The sequence below is a fragment of the Salvelinus fontinalis genome, chromosome 38 (assembly GCF_029448725.1).
Source record: "Salvelinus fontinalis isolate EN_2023a chromosome 38, ASM2944872v1, whole genome shotgun sequence".
Classification (NCBI taxonomy): Eukaryota; Metazoa; Chordata; class Actinopteri; order Salmoniformes; family Salmonidae; genus Salvelinus; species Salvelinus fontinalis.
In genome coordinates this window covers 13,389,757-13,404,849 of record NC_074702.1, presented here as the reverse complement: position 1 = coordinate 13,404,849, position 15,093 = coordinate 13,389,757, and the positions used below count along the sequence as shown (strand labels likewise).

The 15,093-nt window shown below is 43.4% G+C and overlaps 1 protein-coding gene and 1 long non-coding RNA gene across 2 annotated transcripts; one reads left to right on the top strand and one right to left on the bottom strand.

Annotated features, from left to right (window-relative positions):
* The first annotated feature begins 23 nt into the window (after positions 1-23).
* On the top strand, positions 24-14,017 carry LOC129837108 (serine protease hepsin-like). Its single transcript, XM_055903021.1, has 13 exons — positions 24-366; positions 848-969; positions 7,903-8,001; positions 8,462-8,503; positions 8,603-8,741; positions 9,385-9,504; positions 9,651-9,691; positions 10,347-10,512; positions 10,683-10,879; positions 11,864-11,959; positions 12,658-12,800; positions 13,086-13,250; positions 13,359-14,017. Exons 2-13 carry the CDS (start codon positions 951-953, stop codon positions 13,410-13,412), a joined length of 1,281 nt encoding a protein of 426 aa, XP_055758996.1. The 5' UTR covers positions 24-366; positions 848-950; the 3' UTR covers positions 13,413-14,017.
* On the bottom strand, positions 3,979-8,624 carry LOC129837111 (uncharacterized). The gene is made up of 2 exons (XR_008756690.1): positions 8,539-8,624; positions 3,979-7,514 (listed from the first exon to the last, which is right to left on the bottom strand). It is a non-coding gene; the product is annotated as an uncharacterized LOC129837111 (long non-coding RNA).
* Positions 14,018-15,093: the final 1,076 nt, after the last annotated feature.

Here is a 15,093-nt window from a genome sequence, read left to right as displayed (position 1 = left end):
AAAGGCTATGAGCACAGAACAAGTCGAACTGCTGAGCTGTCTTGTTTTTACAGAAAAAACAACTGTCTAAATACGTTGGTAGCTACACGTTTTATCTATCGGACATTATATTTTATTCTCAGTTTTGAGCGGAGAACTCTTTTCTTTCGCAGAAGGGGAGAAAGTGAGGAACGTTTTCTTTTCGTACTCTTTGTAGGCATACAACCACTTGTCGAAGTATTGGGAATATCCATGGTGGAGTTTACAGCCTATTCATACTGCTACCCCGGAGGTTAACAGCGAGCCCCAAGAGTAATCGCCGAGATTGTAACTTCATTTTTTCACGCTTGACTTGACAAGCAGTCATACACCTGTTGCAAAAGAGAGGTTAGTACTCTGAGAATGGTGTGGATTTTGAGTAACCTACTAACGTTACTCTGTAATTTTAAAGTATGTGAGTTGTTTTTGATCATGAAAATACATATGGAAAAGTAACAGTTACATTCTGTCCCGTGTTCACGTCTAAGGGTGATTGTTATGAGTTTCTCGATATAAAAGGTATGTAGGCCTAATCATTCTATGCTGGATGGTAGGCCTATTGGTAGCTAGCTAGTATGCATACTGAGGAGAAACAGCATATCCAAATTATGTGGTAAATTACAATATAGCTACCCCTGATCAGTAGAGACATGTTTATTACACATTTATTCCATAGAAAAATATCAATTTCCCCTTCAGCCTGGACTATTAGTCAAATCTGCTAAAAACAACTCACTTTGCCCTTTGGTTTATTTAACTTGTTTAACCCACCTCTCTCCAGTCAAAAAGTTTATTTTACGTTCATGTTCCGTGCTATCTATTTATACAGGCTGGGAATAAGACTGGGTGGCAAGTCGACCATCACAGGAGCTGTGAAGCAGGGCCACTGAACTTCAAAACTCTTTTCATTTTCTACTTTTGAGCGAGAAAAAATGACTGAGAAAAAGAACGGTGAGTGTTCCACACACATCCAGACATTGTGCTTGCCACATTTTTCCCTCTATATTTGACATCAGACATTAGCGTTAAAGATTAATAGAACTGGCCACTGCTTGATGTTTGATGGGGTAAGCTACCTTTTGTGGTGTTGAGTTTGTGATCTAGATTAAGAACCTTTTAAATATAATTGTTTTCCTACAGTCTGTTTTTGCCAAAGATCTTTCAAATAATTTCGCTTTTATAAAAGGACACACACTCTTAGTTGGGTTCTCTTAGTTGGGTTCTATGTAGAAACCTTTCCCCAGAGGGTTCTACATGGAACCCAAAAGTGTTCTACCTGGAAACAAAAAGGGTTCTACCTGGAACCTAAAAGGGTTTTCCTATGGGGACAGCCAAAGAACCCTTTAGAAACCCATTTTTCAAAGAGTGGAGTGATACTTTATCCATGCATCTTTGATTCTATATTTATTATTATCTATAACAGAAGGAACCTCTTTTATTATCTAATTGTGGAGTCTAGAGTTATTTCTGAATGGAGAACATTATCCTTCACCATTATCAATCATTTAACAATGTTTACTAAATCCAGTGGGTTCTAGCATTGCTTTACATTGAAACATAGAATCTGTCAGAGAGATGCTCACCAGGACTCTGACAGATAGCATGACTGGTGATTGTTGTGTTGTCTGGTTTTGTTTTGGTCTGGGTTGAGGTCTGGGCTCAGGTGTACAACACTGTGGTCTCTATCTGTGGTTTAGTTGATGAAACTTCTGATTTGTGGCATTCCATGACTCATTGATTGATGTGTGAGACATTTTAGTCACAGTTCAGAAACATATGTAGCTTTATGAAATTGTCTTTCTATTGTGAAATGAGGCAGAATACCATCTTCCTGAGAGAGACACAAGGGAATGAACTAGGCCTTTCACCTTATAGAAGAATGTATCTCCCTTCAGCAAAGGAGATGTGTATTTCCCACACACAGATTGTACTCAGGTAGAGGCTAAAACAATAGCAGGGCTTGTTCTCCAGCTCCAGGCCTGTGACTCCAGAATCCACTGGAGTGGGTTTAGGAAATGTGGGGCTTTCTTGGAACCAGCAGCTGGAATACTGGAAGGGAGACTGGCCTGAGATAAAGTTATGTCAATAGGATCTGTGGTCCCTTCCTCACCCCTGTCATTACTGAGAGTCCTGGGCAGGAACAATAACACATTTATCTATTGATACGGCCTCACAGGACATAGGTGGATGGGTTTGGGATGGGTTTTGTAGTCATGGAAAGTTTTTGTTATCAGTAGAATGTCTCCTCAAAATCAACAAGGTTGAGAATCGCTTTTGTACAGAGAAGGAATGCTCTAACTTAAATATGTAGTGCAGGGTTCTGCAATGTGACTGGGTATGAATGGTTCTGCTCTCTAGACCATACCTGTTTCAAACAATCAACTAATCATGGTCTTCATGCGCGTTAGTGCTGGGTTGGAATAAAAGCCAGCACACCCATGAGCCAGTGTATCATGGCTCCAGACTGATATCTGGAAAAGCCCTTGAATCAGCAGCCTATAACGTGCTGAGTCAGGGTTCTCTGGGGTTGCCATAGGTGACTGCACCAAACCTGCTGTTATTGTTTGAAAAGAGACAATTTTATTATATACTGTACAGTCATCACACTAACAGAGCTTCACTGTATGTTATGCAGGTCAACTGTGTGTTTTATTGGTGTCTCTGAGGAATTTTTGGCCTGGTCTGCTAACTACCTCTCTCAAAGAGTGCGGTGTATAAAGTCAGAAAATCTGCTGTCTCAGTCACTGCCTGTCACCAAGGGAGTACCCCAAGGCTCGATCCTAGGCCCCACACTCTTCTCAGTTTACATCAGCAACATAGTTCAGGCAGTAGGAAGCTCTCTCATCCATTTATAGTATATGCAGATGATACAATCTTATACTCAGCTGGTTCCTCCCCGGATTTTCTGTAAAATACTCTACAACAAAGCTTTCTTAGTTTCCAACAAGCCTTCCAACTAACTACCCTTAAACTTGTTCTGAACGCCTCCAAAACAAAGGTCATGTGGTTTGGTAAGAAGAATGCCCCTCTCCCCACAGGTGTGATTACTACCTCTGAGGGTTTAGAGCTTGAGGTAGTCACCTCATACAAGTACTTGGGAGTATGGCTAGACGGTACACTGTCTTTCTCTCAGCACAGATCAAAGCTGCAGGCTAAAGTTAAATCTAGACTTGGTTTCCTCTATCGTAATCGCTCCTCTTTCACCCCAGCTGCCAAACTAACCCTGATTCAGATGACCATCCTACCCATGCTAGATTACGGAGACATCATTTATAGATCGACAGGTAAGGGTGCTCTCGAGCTTCTAGATGTTCTTTACCACTCGGCCATCAGATTTGCCACCAATGGTTCTTATAGGACACATCACTGCACTCTATACTCCTCTGTAAACTGGTCATCTCTGTATACCCGTCGCAAGACCCACTGGTTGATGCTGATTTATAGGCCTCACTCCCCCCTATCTGGGATATCTACTGCAGCCCACATACTCCACATACAACACCCGTTCTGCCAGTCACATTCTGTTAAAGGTCCCGAAAGCACACACATTCCTGGGTCGCTCGTCTTTTCAGTTTACTGCAGCTAACGACTGGAACGAGCTGCATCAAACACTCAAACTGGACAGTTTTATCTTAATCTCTTCTTTCAAAGACTCAGTCATGGACACTCTTACTGACATTTGTGGCTACTTTGTGTGATGTATTGTTGTCTCTACCTTTTTGCCCTTTGTGCTGTTGTCTGTGCCCAATTATGTTTGTGCCATCTTTTGTGCTGCTACCATGTTGTGTTGCTAGCATGTTGTTGTCATGTTGTGTTGCTACCATGCTGTGTTGTCATGTGTTGCTACCTTGCTATGCTGTTGTCTTAGGTCTCTCTTTATGTAGTGTTGTGTTGTCTCTCTTGTCGTGATGTGTGTTTTGTCCTATATTTACATAAACTCAGCAAAAAAAGAATGTCCTCTCACTGTCAACTGCGTTTATTTTCAGCAAACTTAACATGTGTAAATATTTGTATGAACATAGCAAGATTCAACAACTGAGACATAAACTGAACAAGTTCCACAGACATGTGGCTAACAGAAATTGAATAATGTGTCCCTGAACAAAGGGGGGGTCAACATCAAAAGTAACAGTCAGTATCTGGTGTGGCCACTAGCTGCATTAAGTACTGCAGTGCATATCCTCCTCATGGACTGTACCAGATTTGCCAGTTCTTGCTGTGAGATGTTCCTCCACTCTTCCACCAAGGCACCTGCAAGTTCCCCGACATTTCTGGGGGGAATGGCCCTAGCCCTCACCCTCCAATCCAACAAGTCCCAGACGTGCTCAATGGGATTAAGATCCAGGCTCTTCGCTGGCCATGGCAGAACACTGACATTTCTGTCTTGCAGGAAATCAAGCACAGAACGAGCAGTATGGCTGGTGGCATTGTCATGATGGAGGGTCATGTCAGGATGAGCCTGCAGGAAGGGTACCACATGAGGGAGGAGGATGTCTTCCCTGTAACGCACAGCGTTAAGATTGTCTGCAATGACAACAAAGCTCAGCACAATGATGCTGTGACACACCACCCCAGACCATGACGGACCCTCCACCTCCAAATTGATCCCGCTCCAGAGTATAGGCATTAGTGTAACACCCATTCCTTTGACGATAAACGTGAATCCGACCATCACCCCTGGTGAGACAAGACCGCGACTCGTCAGTGAAGAGCACCTTGCCAGTCCTGTCTGGTTCAGCGACGGTGGGTTTGTGCCCATAGGCGACGTTGTTGCCGGTGATGTCTGGTGAGGACCTGCCTTACAAAAGGCCTACAAGCCCTCAGTCCAGCCTCTCTCAGCCTATTGCGGACAGTCTGAGCACTGATGGAGGGATTGTGTGTTCCTGGTGTAACTCAGGCAGTTGTTGTTTCCATCCTGTACCTGTCCCACAGGTGTGATGTTCGGATGTACCGATCCTGTTCAGGTGTTGTTACACGTGATCTGCCACTGTGAGGACGATCAGCTGTCTGTCCTGTCTCCCTGTAGCTACCTTCAGAGTCAGTAGAAAGGCCTCTTTAGTGTCATAAGTTTTCATAACTGTGACCTTAATTGCCTACCGTCTGACAGGGTCCTGAAAAAGAGACGTTTCTTTTTTTGCTGGGTTTATTTGAACAAAATCCCAGTCCCCGCTCCGCAGGTGGCCTTTTGTCTTCTGGTAAACCGTCATTGTAAATACGAGTTTGTTCATAACTGACTTCCCTAATTAAAGCTTAAAGGTAAAAAAAAAAGAAAAAAGAAAACCGTACAGTATACAAAAGCCAAATACATTTTTTTATCTTAAAAGCAACTGTACTTGATGTTATTATTTTAACGCTCTCTCAGTAAAAACCCATGTATCTTATTGTTGATGCATGGTCCACACTGATTGACAGTGGTGAGTAAAGGGGGAAAAGTGGAGGATTTCCCCATCACTCTCTGAAGAGCCATCAGCTGCCTGTAAACTGTGCCCATATCCTGTGGTAGTGAGTACAGACGGCGACCCCATGGCCTTACAGGACCCCCAGTGTTTTCTCACTGAATTCCAGTCTCCCTCCTTTGTGTGCGATGTTGATTTTCCTCTCTTTTAATTGGCAGAGTATCAGGTTGATGCTCGTTTTCCTTGTATAAGGCACAACGGGAAAGAGTGTTATGTTATTGATAAGAGACATGCTCATCCAGCAGGCTGTATCTGTACAAGCAGCTTTGGTGATCCAGGTAGTGGGTGGCAGGTAGCCTAGCGGTTAAGAGCGTTGGTAACCAAAAAAAATTGCTAGTTCGAATCCCTGAGCCTAAGTAAACCATCTGTCTGTGCCATTGAGCAAGGCATTTAACCCTAATTGCTCCTGCAAATCTGCTAGATGATTAAAATGTAAAAATGTGAAATATGGTGCAACTGTTTTTTGTGTTGTTGGTGTCGAATGGTTGAATGATGTCCTCACTATCGGGCATGTATATGTGTGTATGTAGGAGATTGTTCTTAAGTGTCCATCAGACTGGTTTGTTGCCCACATAGCTAGGGTCACATGACCAGATCAGTAAAACGTCTTGGCCCTATCGCATACATAAAGACTTAAGAACAGACTTATAGATCTGTGTATTACCTACAGAGCATTCTTATAGACGTGTGTTAGACCTGAGTTGGATCCACACACAGACAGTTGGTTTGTTTGCGCTGAGTCAGGAGCTTATCATGCCTTGCAGTCAGTCAGTGTCTCTGCTGGTCTGCTCTGCTGGTCTGCTCTGCTGGTCTGCTCTGCTGGTCTGCTCTGCTGGTTTGGTCTGGTGTGGCATGTCTCCACATAGGCTGAAGCTGGCCGGCCAGCCTGCAAGGTTAATGATCACTCCAGAACTCCACTCTCTGCACCTCAGATACCTGTCTGCAAACACAGAAGATTTACATGCTACATGTGTGTGTGTGTGTGTGGGGGGGGGGGGTTCTATCCTTGAGTGTGTCTCAAGTGTGACTTAAGTTGTAAACGGTGCTTGATCAAGTGTGGCTTTGTTTTGGTTCAACCAAACTTGTAACAGTTAGTGACTGGTCAGTTCATGGACCTTTCATCATCATCAGCAATTTAATGTAATGAAATGACCTCTCATTCTGCCCAACCTTGTGTTCTAGCTAGGGACACAGTGACAATTTGTTGGGGCTTGAGATGGCACTGAAATCAAGCTTGCAGTTTGTTTTAGCTCTATGGAAATGGAGCAGACTTTGGACTATTGATCCTATTCATTTGTACGTTTTCAATGTGCCAATTTGCCAGTGTGTTATTATGACACTCTTCCTTTTTACCTATCTGATTAAAACACTTTCACTTCTTCAAGATGTTCAAACGTTCATTGATGACCAGCAGGGTCAAATAATAATCACAGTGGTTATAGAGGGTGCAACAGGTCAGCACATCAGGAGTAAATGTCAATCAATCAACCACATTTATTTATAAAGCTTTTTTTACATCAGCAGTTGTCACAAATTGCTTATACAGATGCCCAGCCTAAAACCCCAGAGAGCAGGCTATGCAGATGTGAAAGCGTGGTGGCTAGGAAAAACTTCCTAGAAAGGCAGGAACCTAAGAAGAAACCTAGAATGGAACTAGGCTGTGAGGGGTGGCCTGTCCTCTTCTCGCTGTGCCTGGTGGAGATTATAAGAGTACATGGCCATTAAGGCCAGATCGTTCTTCAAGATGTTCAAACGTTCATAGATGACCAGCATGGTCAGTTGGCTTTTCATAGCCAAGCATTCAGAGGTCGAGACAGCAGGTGTGGTAGAGAGAGAAGGGGGGAGAGAGAGAGAGGAGAGCGAGGGTCGAAACAGCAGGTCTGGGACAAGGTAGCATGACCGGTGAATAGATCAGGGTTCTATAACCGCAGGCAGAACAGCAGAAACTGGATCAGCAGCACGACCAGGTGGACTGGGGAAGGGGAAAGCCAGGAGTAATCAGGCCCGGTAGTCCTGAGGCATGGTCATAGGGCTCAGGTCCTCCGGATGGAGAGAGAGAGAGAGAGAGAGAGATTGGAGAATTAGAGGAAGCATACTTTAGATCACACAGGACACTAGATAAGACAGGAGAATTACACCAGATAGGACAGACAGACCACTGAAAAAAGCCTGGCACAACGTAATGCACCCCTCCTTGGGACGGAATGGGAGAGCACGAGCAAGCCAATGACTCAGCATTCTTAATAGGGTCAGAGAATCCCAGTGAAGAGAGGGGAGCCCTGCAGAGACAGCAAGGGTGGTTTGTCATTCCAGTGCCTTGCCGTTCACCTTCACACTCCTGGGCCAGACTACCTTCAGTGTGATGTTGAACGTAATGGTATGTTTTTGTGGTGTGTGTTGTTTTTGTTGTGTGTGTTGTCTTTTACAGGAAGCGCGGGGGTGACCTTCCTGACCCCATGTCGCGTGGTGGGCGTGTGTCTGACCGTGGTGCTACTGGGGGGGATTGGAGCTGCTGTCTGGGCTGTAGGTGAGATATCTCTGCTTCTGCTCTCACATAGTAGTGATGTGTACCTTTTGGCAATGAGCAGTGCTTTATGGGCAATGTAGTGCAATTTTAGTTTTTCCATAGTACAGACAGAAACAGAAGAGGAAGCGAAACATCCCACTCCCTCGTTTTTTTCTGTTTGAATGGAAGTCAATGAACTAAGTACACCAGAACCAGTTGCTATCACATTGGTGTCTATGGGAGAGCCACCCCCTTAAGTAGAATGGAACTTAGACATTTTTTCAATGGTAAACGGCCGGAGTGAACTATCTTAATTCATCCTCCCATCTTTGGTACAGATATTACCAACATTGTTTGATTGCAGTCAGTGGATTTGTTTGCAGGCTCTGTGAGGTTTGCTGTTTCATCAACAGTGTGAATGCACTTTACAGTTTTATATTACATGTTGTTGACTTTTGTTTGTTTGTTTTTCAAATCCTAGTAACATTTTGTATCAGAGAAGAAGACACAGGATTATATGATGGTAAGTGAGAGGGAAACCACTCCACCAAAGCCAACCTCATATCGTATCTGAATCGATAGAATGGTTTGTTTGATCCAGTATTTCATTGCTCCAACCCAGTCCAGGTGAACTCCAATCCAAGCTCGGACCTGCGTCTCCGGGTGTTTGACTCGGCCGAGAGACGGTGGAGACACCTCTGTTCCTCAGAGGCCAACCAGCTCCTGGCCAACATCAGCTGTGAGGAGATGGGCTTTGTCAGGTGAGGAGATTGATGGATTGTGATATGAAAGGCTTTAGATTAAATCAAAAAGTGGGAGTCACTATCTACAGCATCATAAAAGGAAAGGGAAAGGGGGATACCTAGTCAGTTGTACAACTGAATGCATTCAACTGAAATGTGTCTTCCGCATTTAACCCAACCCCTCTGAATCAGAGAGGTGCGTGGGGCTGATACCCCTATGCCATGCAAGAAGGCTGCACAGAAATTGTCCACCCTTGGCTGGTTGCTAAAATTCTAATGGTTTGCCTAATTTCAGTTTATGGCCACAAAGCAAGCAATGTATAGTTTAGAGAATCTAAACAGCTGTGAAATATATTTTCAAAATCAAAAAAGATTGTATTTTCAGCTGGTGTACAAAGCTGAAAATAAAAAGAGGCGAAATCTTAACTTAAGGACAGGAAGCATAAAAATAGGATACAAAATGGATCTACCGCTTCTCAGACTTTCTTTCAATGAGAATGACAGATCTTTACCTCACATGTGCTATGTGAATTTGGTTGGGTCGTACAAAAAGTTATACATCTAAGAAACTTCATTGGGTTTAGGCCAGGGATCTTTCAACTGATCTGTCAGTGATAGAAGTCTCTGTAATAAAGAGATGCATGCCTTATGTCCCCTCCAGCATGGTGAATTACTCCGTGTCCAGTATCCCTGAAGGCAGTAACGACCGTGAGGAGTTCTTCTGTGTCAATGGGAAGGAGCTGACCTATGGCAAGAAGATCAAAGAGTCTCTATATCCCTGGTAAGACATTCTTTTAACACTCTTAAATCTCCTAGATGATTACCTTAAGGCAGTGTTTCTTAAAGCAGCAGCCGGCTGAAAAGTAGAGAAGAGCAGGAATGTAGGGTTCCAGGCTGCTGTGTCTAACTGTTGTTGTTGTTTTTCAGTGACTGTGAAACTGGCCAGGTTCTAAGTCTGCTTTGTCAAGGTAGGTTCAGCTGAGAGGTTTGGTTTGGTCCCGTGATTCTCTTTTTACACAAAGTGATGAGAAGCAACCTGAGAGTTGTACAGGATCGCTTAACTCTCTCTCGCTCCTGCATCCCTCGTTACCTCTCTCTTTACTCCTCCCTATCTCTCTTTCTCCTCCTGTACCTCTCCCTCTCTTATTTGTCTCTTTACTTCTCCCTCCCTATCTCTCTTTCTCCTCCTGTACCTCTCCCTCTCTTATTTGTCTCTTTACTTCTCCCTCCCTATCTCTCTTTCTCCTCCTGTACCTCTCCCTCTCTTATTTGTCTCTTTACTTCTCCCTCCCTATCTCTCTTTCTCCTCCTGTACCTCTCCCTCTCTTATTTGTCTCTTTACTTCTCCCTCCCTATCTCTCTTTCTCCTCCTGTACCTCTCCCTCTCTTATTTATCTCTTTACTTCTCCCTCCCTATCTCTCTTTCTCCTCCTGTACCTCTCCCTCTCTTATTTATCTCTTTACTTCTCCCTCCCTATCTCTCTTTCTCCTCCTGTACCTTTCCCTCTCTTATTTATCTCTTTACTTCTCCCTCCCTATATCTCTGTCTCCTCCTTCTCCCTCCACCACCAATATCTTTTTCTCTTCCATATCCCTCCCTCCCCTCTCTTTCTGTCTGTCTAGACTGTGGCAGGCGTAGTCTGACAGAGGACCGTATAGTGGGTGGTGTAGATGCTAGGCAGGGTAGCTGGCCGTGGCAGGTCAGTCTGCAGTATGACGGGGTGCACCAGTGTGGAGGCTCCATCATCTCAGACCGCTGGATCGTCAGCGCAGCACACTGCTTCCCAGAGTAAGCCCTGAATCTTTCTCTCCATCTCTCTCTTTCACTCTCGCTCTCGCTCTTTCTCTCTCTCTCTCTCTCTCACACACACACACACGCACGCACGCACGCACGCACTCACGCACACGCACACGCACACATACACACACACTTCTCATGGATTCTTTTTGCCCTCTCAGGAGGAACCGTCAGGTGTCTCGATGGAGGGTGTTACTGGGCTCCATCTACAACAAGCTCACCCATAAGAATGTTAGAGTTCTTGAGGTAAAGACTGTGGTGTACCACAGCAGCTACCTGCCCTTCGTAGACCCCAACATAGACGACAACAGCAGAGACATCGCTGTCCTGGCTCTGGCCCAGCCTCTGCACTTCACAGGTAAACACATCCGGGCCCATATTGTTATATTCTTATTATACTGTGATGATTTGTTGTTCTTTTTCAAGGCACATCAGACAAAGCCACCGTGTGCTTAGAGGTAGGAGAGAGAGAGAGAGAGAGAGAGAGAGAGAGAGAGAGAGAGAGAGAGAGAGAGAGAGAGAGAGAGAGAGAGAGAGGAGAGAGAGAGAGAGAGAGAGAGAGAGAGAGAGAGAGAGAGAGAGGAGAGAGAGAGAGAGAGAGAGAGAGAGAGAGAGAGAGAGAGAGAGAGAGAGAGAGAGAGAGAGAGAGAGAGAGAGAGAGAGAGAGAGAGAGAGAGAGAGAGGAGAGAGAGAGAGAGAGAGAGAGAGAGAGAGAGAGAGAGAGAGAGAGAGAGAGAGAGAGAGAGAGAGAGAGAGAGAGAAGGGGAGTAGAGAGACGTGATAAAGCGAAATAGAGATGAGGGACGAGTCTTTATGGTAATTCCCTTCCTCAGGGTTCAGGTTTCCAGTCAGACTACCAAACAAAGGCCCTCTTTACTGCCTGCCTGCAGTCGCCTGGACAAAAGACAATGATATCAGAATTGGATAGAATAGTTTGCCCTCTGTTTCACTGTCATTTTTCCTTTCCTGGAATCGCTGTAAGTACATAGAAAAACATTACATTGTTATAATGTGAGAGAGAAAACTCTCTAGGACAGCGTTTCCCAAACTCGGTCCTCTGGACCCCAATGCAGTGAACTTCCTGTTGTTTATCAAGGACAGATATATTGGGCCCTGTCTGACATCTAGTGGTTGGACTCAGAATTGCAGCTATTCTCATGATAAAATATCACGCTGGTGGGGAAATTGAGAACACGCACATTCAGCCGACAAGATGAACATTGTCCACAGTGAATACAACACACAAGCCAGCAAGGAAACTATCTCCATTTTTGTGCAAGTATACATTTAAATTCAATTCAATCTCATCTCTCCCTCCCTCTTCACCTTCTGTTTTCTGTAGACTACATCCAGCCGGTGTGCTTACCCCACTACGGCCAGCGCCTGATTGACGGCCAGATGGGGACAGTGACAGGCTGGGGAAATGTAGGTTACTATGGTAAGTGACTGTGTAGGCTTCTACATCCTTAAACTTACATCTGGTCCCAGAGACAGATACTGTAGGATATGGGCTTAAAGCATCTTCTGGTCCCAGAGACAGATACTGTAGGATATGGGCTTAAAGCATAATCTGGACCCAGAGACAGATACTGTAGGATATGGGCTTAAAGCATCTTCTGGTCCCAGAGACAGATACTGTAGGAGCTGGGTTTAAAACATAATCTGGACCCAGAGACAGATACTGTACGATATGGGCTTAAAGCATAATCTGGACCCAGAGACAGATACTGTACGATATGGGCTTAAAGCATCTTCTGGGCCCAGAGACAGATACTGTACGATATGGGCTTAAAACATAATCTGGAACCATAGAGAGACAGAGTAGCTGTATCATTGTTGTCATTGGACAAGACAGCCTCTCCCTATCTCTTTCTCTCCCTCCTCTCTCTTTCTGTATGACCTTTGAATATGTAAACAGGGACAGTGTCATAGTGTGTAGATGTGCCAAGCACTATTGACCAGGAATCAACAATCTTTTGGTCAGATATGGTTGTCGGATCACGCCATCATTAATGTGTATGGAGTGATTAATAGCTTCTCTCTCGCGCGCTTTCTCTCTGTCCCTTGCGCCTTCTCTCTCTCTTTCTATTCCTCTCTCTCATTCTCTCTATATCTCTCGCTCTCTTTCTCTCTTAGGGAATCTTGCTGACGTTCTTCAGGAGGCTAACGTGCCGATCATCAACGACGCTGTCTGTAACGCCCCTGATTACTATGACAACCAGATCACCACCAGCATGTTCTGTGCTGGCTTTGAGAAGGGTGGTACCGATGCCTGTCAGGTAACCAACTATAGTGACATCTCCCTGCTCTGGCAGTCAATTAATTAACTTGAACAAAAAATTACACCTTCCATCCATATTCTGTCTTCCACTTACAAACATGTTAATTATTTACGTCATCTATTGACATCTGAATGTGCCGGATATGAGCAAGGTTGTACTGTTGCTCTCTATCCAGATTCTATCTTTTACATGAGAAATTGTTAATTTTTATATAATCCATTCACCCAAGTGATACTGATTTTCTAATGTACTGTATGTGAGTGGTTGACTTTTTTATTTCAGGGAGACAGTGGGGGCCCGTTTGTGGCTGAGGACTCCCTGTCCAAGGCCAGCCGCTACCGCCTGCTGGGGGTGGTGAGCTGGGGAACAGGCTGTGCCATGGCCAAGAAGCCTGGCGTCTACACCAGAGTGTCCCGCTTCCTACCCTGGATCTCCTCAGCCATGAGGGTGAGTACAGTACACAGACACACACGCATGTACGCATGCACACACACACATGTACACTGATGCACACAGGTGTAAGTATAATCTTCTTTTCCTGTCTTATCTTCACAGACGTATCACAATTCACCAGGAGTGCACAAAATGGCGCGTACATGGGAGCACTGACCATACCTTTAAGGGATCAGAAATGACCAAAATATTATCCCTTCAAACTTACTGAACTTCACCTGTCCAAAAAACCCATCCTTTAGGGGAACCTTGTGCAAAATCGGATGTATAGGTAAATCCAGCTAGATTACCTGAGGAAAGCCTTGAAGTGGTAGCTTGACCAAAGAATTATGAATATGTTTATGGTCTTGTGAAATGAGAAACTGTCAAATGAAAAGACTTATGGGACATGCATGACAAAGTCATAGAAAATCACCACTCTGCCAGCCAATGTACAGGTTGTACTGTCATGGGGATTATTTGTATGTCATCAAAGGGTTAATTTTTGTATTCAGGGTTTCCTTGCAGTTTGACTCTTTTCAGGTGCAACAAACGTATGATACACAACAAGCCTGTGTATCAAAATGTATTGCTCAAACAGATGATAAATAACATTCTGGCTGGTTTTGCCATGAAGTTTCTCCTTTATATTATTCCCTTGAACAAATAATGCCAAAGTTACTGAAGAGATTTTAACATAGACAACATGTAGCTGAAATTTCATGATACCTAAAATGTTTGTAACAAATAAAAACATTGGTGTCAGATATTCAGCTCTTGAATTGTCTCTCTATCCTTTGTTTGTATCACAGATTGCAGTTCAGAGTGACTGTTACGTTCTATAATGACACATGATGTTTCTTAGTTTTCTTTTTGTTGGGGACATGAATTTCGGGACAAGTAAACAGGTGAAATGTAAAGGATATTTCTATAACATGTGTAGATTAGAAATTGAGCTGTAGAACGTATGAGATATGCATAGTTAAATCAGTGTTGTATTTGTTTGGCTTTATTGTAAATATTAGTAACAGATTTTTTGAAAATGGATGTTTATTTGAAAGTGATCCATGGATTTCAATCTCAAATGTGCAATAACAACCAGAATGAAGTTTTTATTAGCCATTTCAGCTTCACAAGTTACTAAGGAATTACTGTTAGCAACACCAAGTCATATTACATATTCATCACAAGATGATGCACTACACTACAGAGATCATACTCAGTTGTGTGTTGTCAGTTACCTGCTGAGAACCACAACTACCTTATTGGTAGAGAATTAGCTACACAGCAACACGAGAAAAACTCTGTATTGTCTGTTGATCCTCATGACTCAATTTGCTGTAGTTTATTGTGATGTAGTTTATCAAGCTTATTTGATGGTCTTTATGCTTTCATTTCCCCGTTTTATATTGTTTGAAGTCTAGTGTCTATGCAGATGACTTCAACAGATGTGAATGTATATATATTTTCTGTGAAGAAATTATGAAATTCTTAGTAAGAATGTTATTGTTACTGATTTAAACTCTGTTCCTTATGTAAATGTAAATTGTTCTATTGAATATTGTATTGAAATAAAGATTTAATTTAACAAACTGGATGAAGTATGTCAAATGTCATCTACAGATATAGCAACAGGAACAGGAAATGATAATTATTATGTGGACTATAATTAATGTATATTTTTGTAGGGGTTGATACATTTTCCATAATGGAAAATCAAGTGTAAATTACAAACACCCAGAAGCCTTTTTAAAGTTGTAAATTTCCTTCAACTGTGTGATCAAATTAAGATCCTACATCTGTACCAGTATTATATTTTGTGGCTAAAGCCTCAGTAAAAAGCCTGTCATTTCCGTAA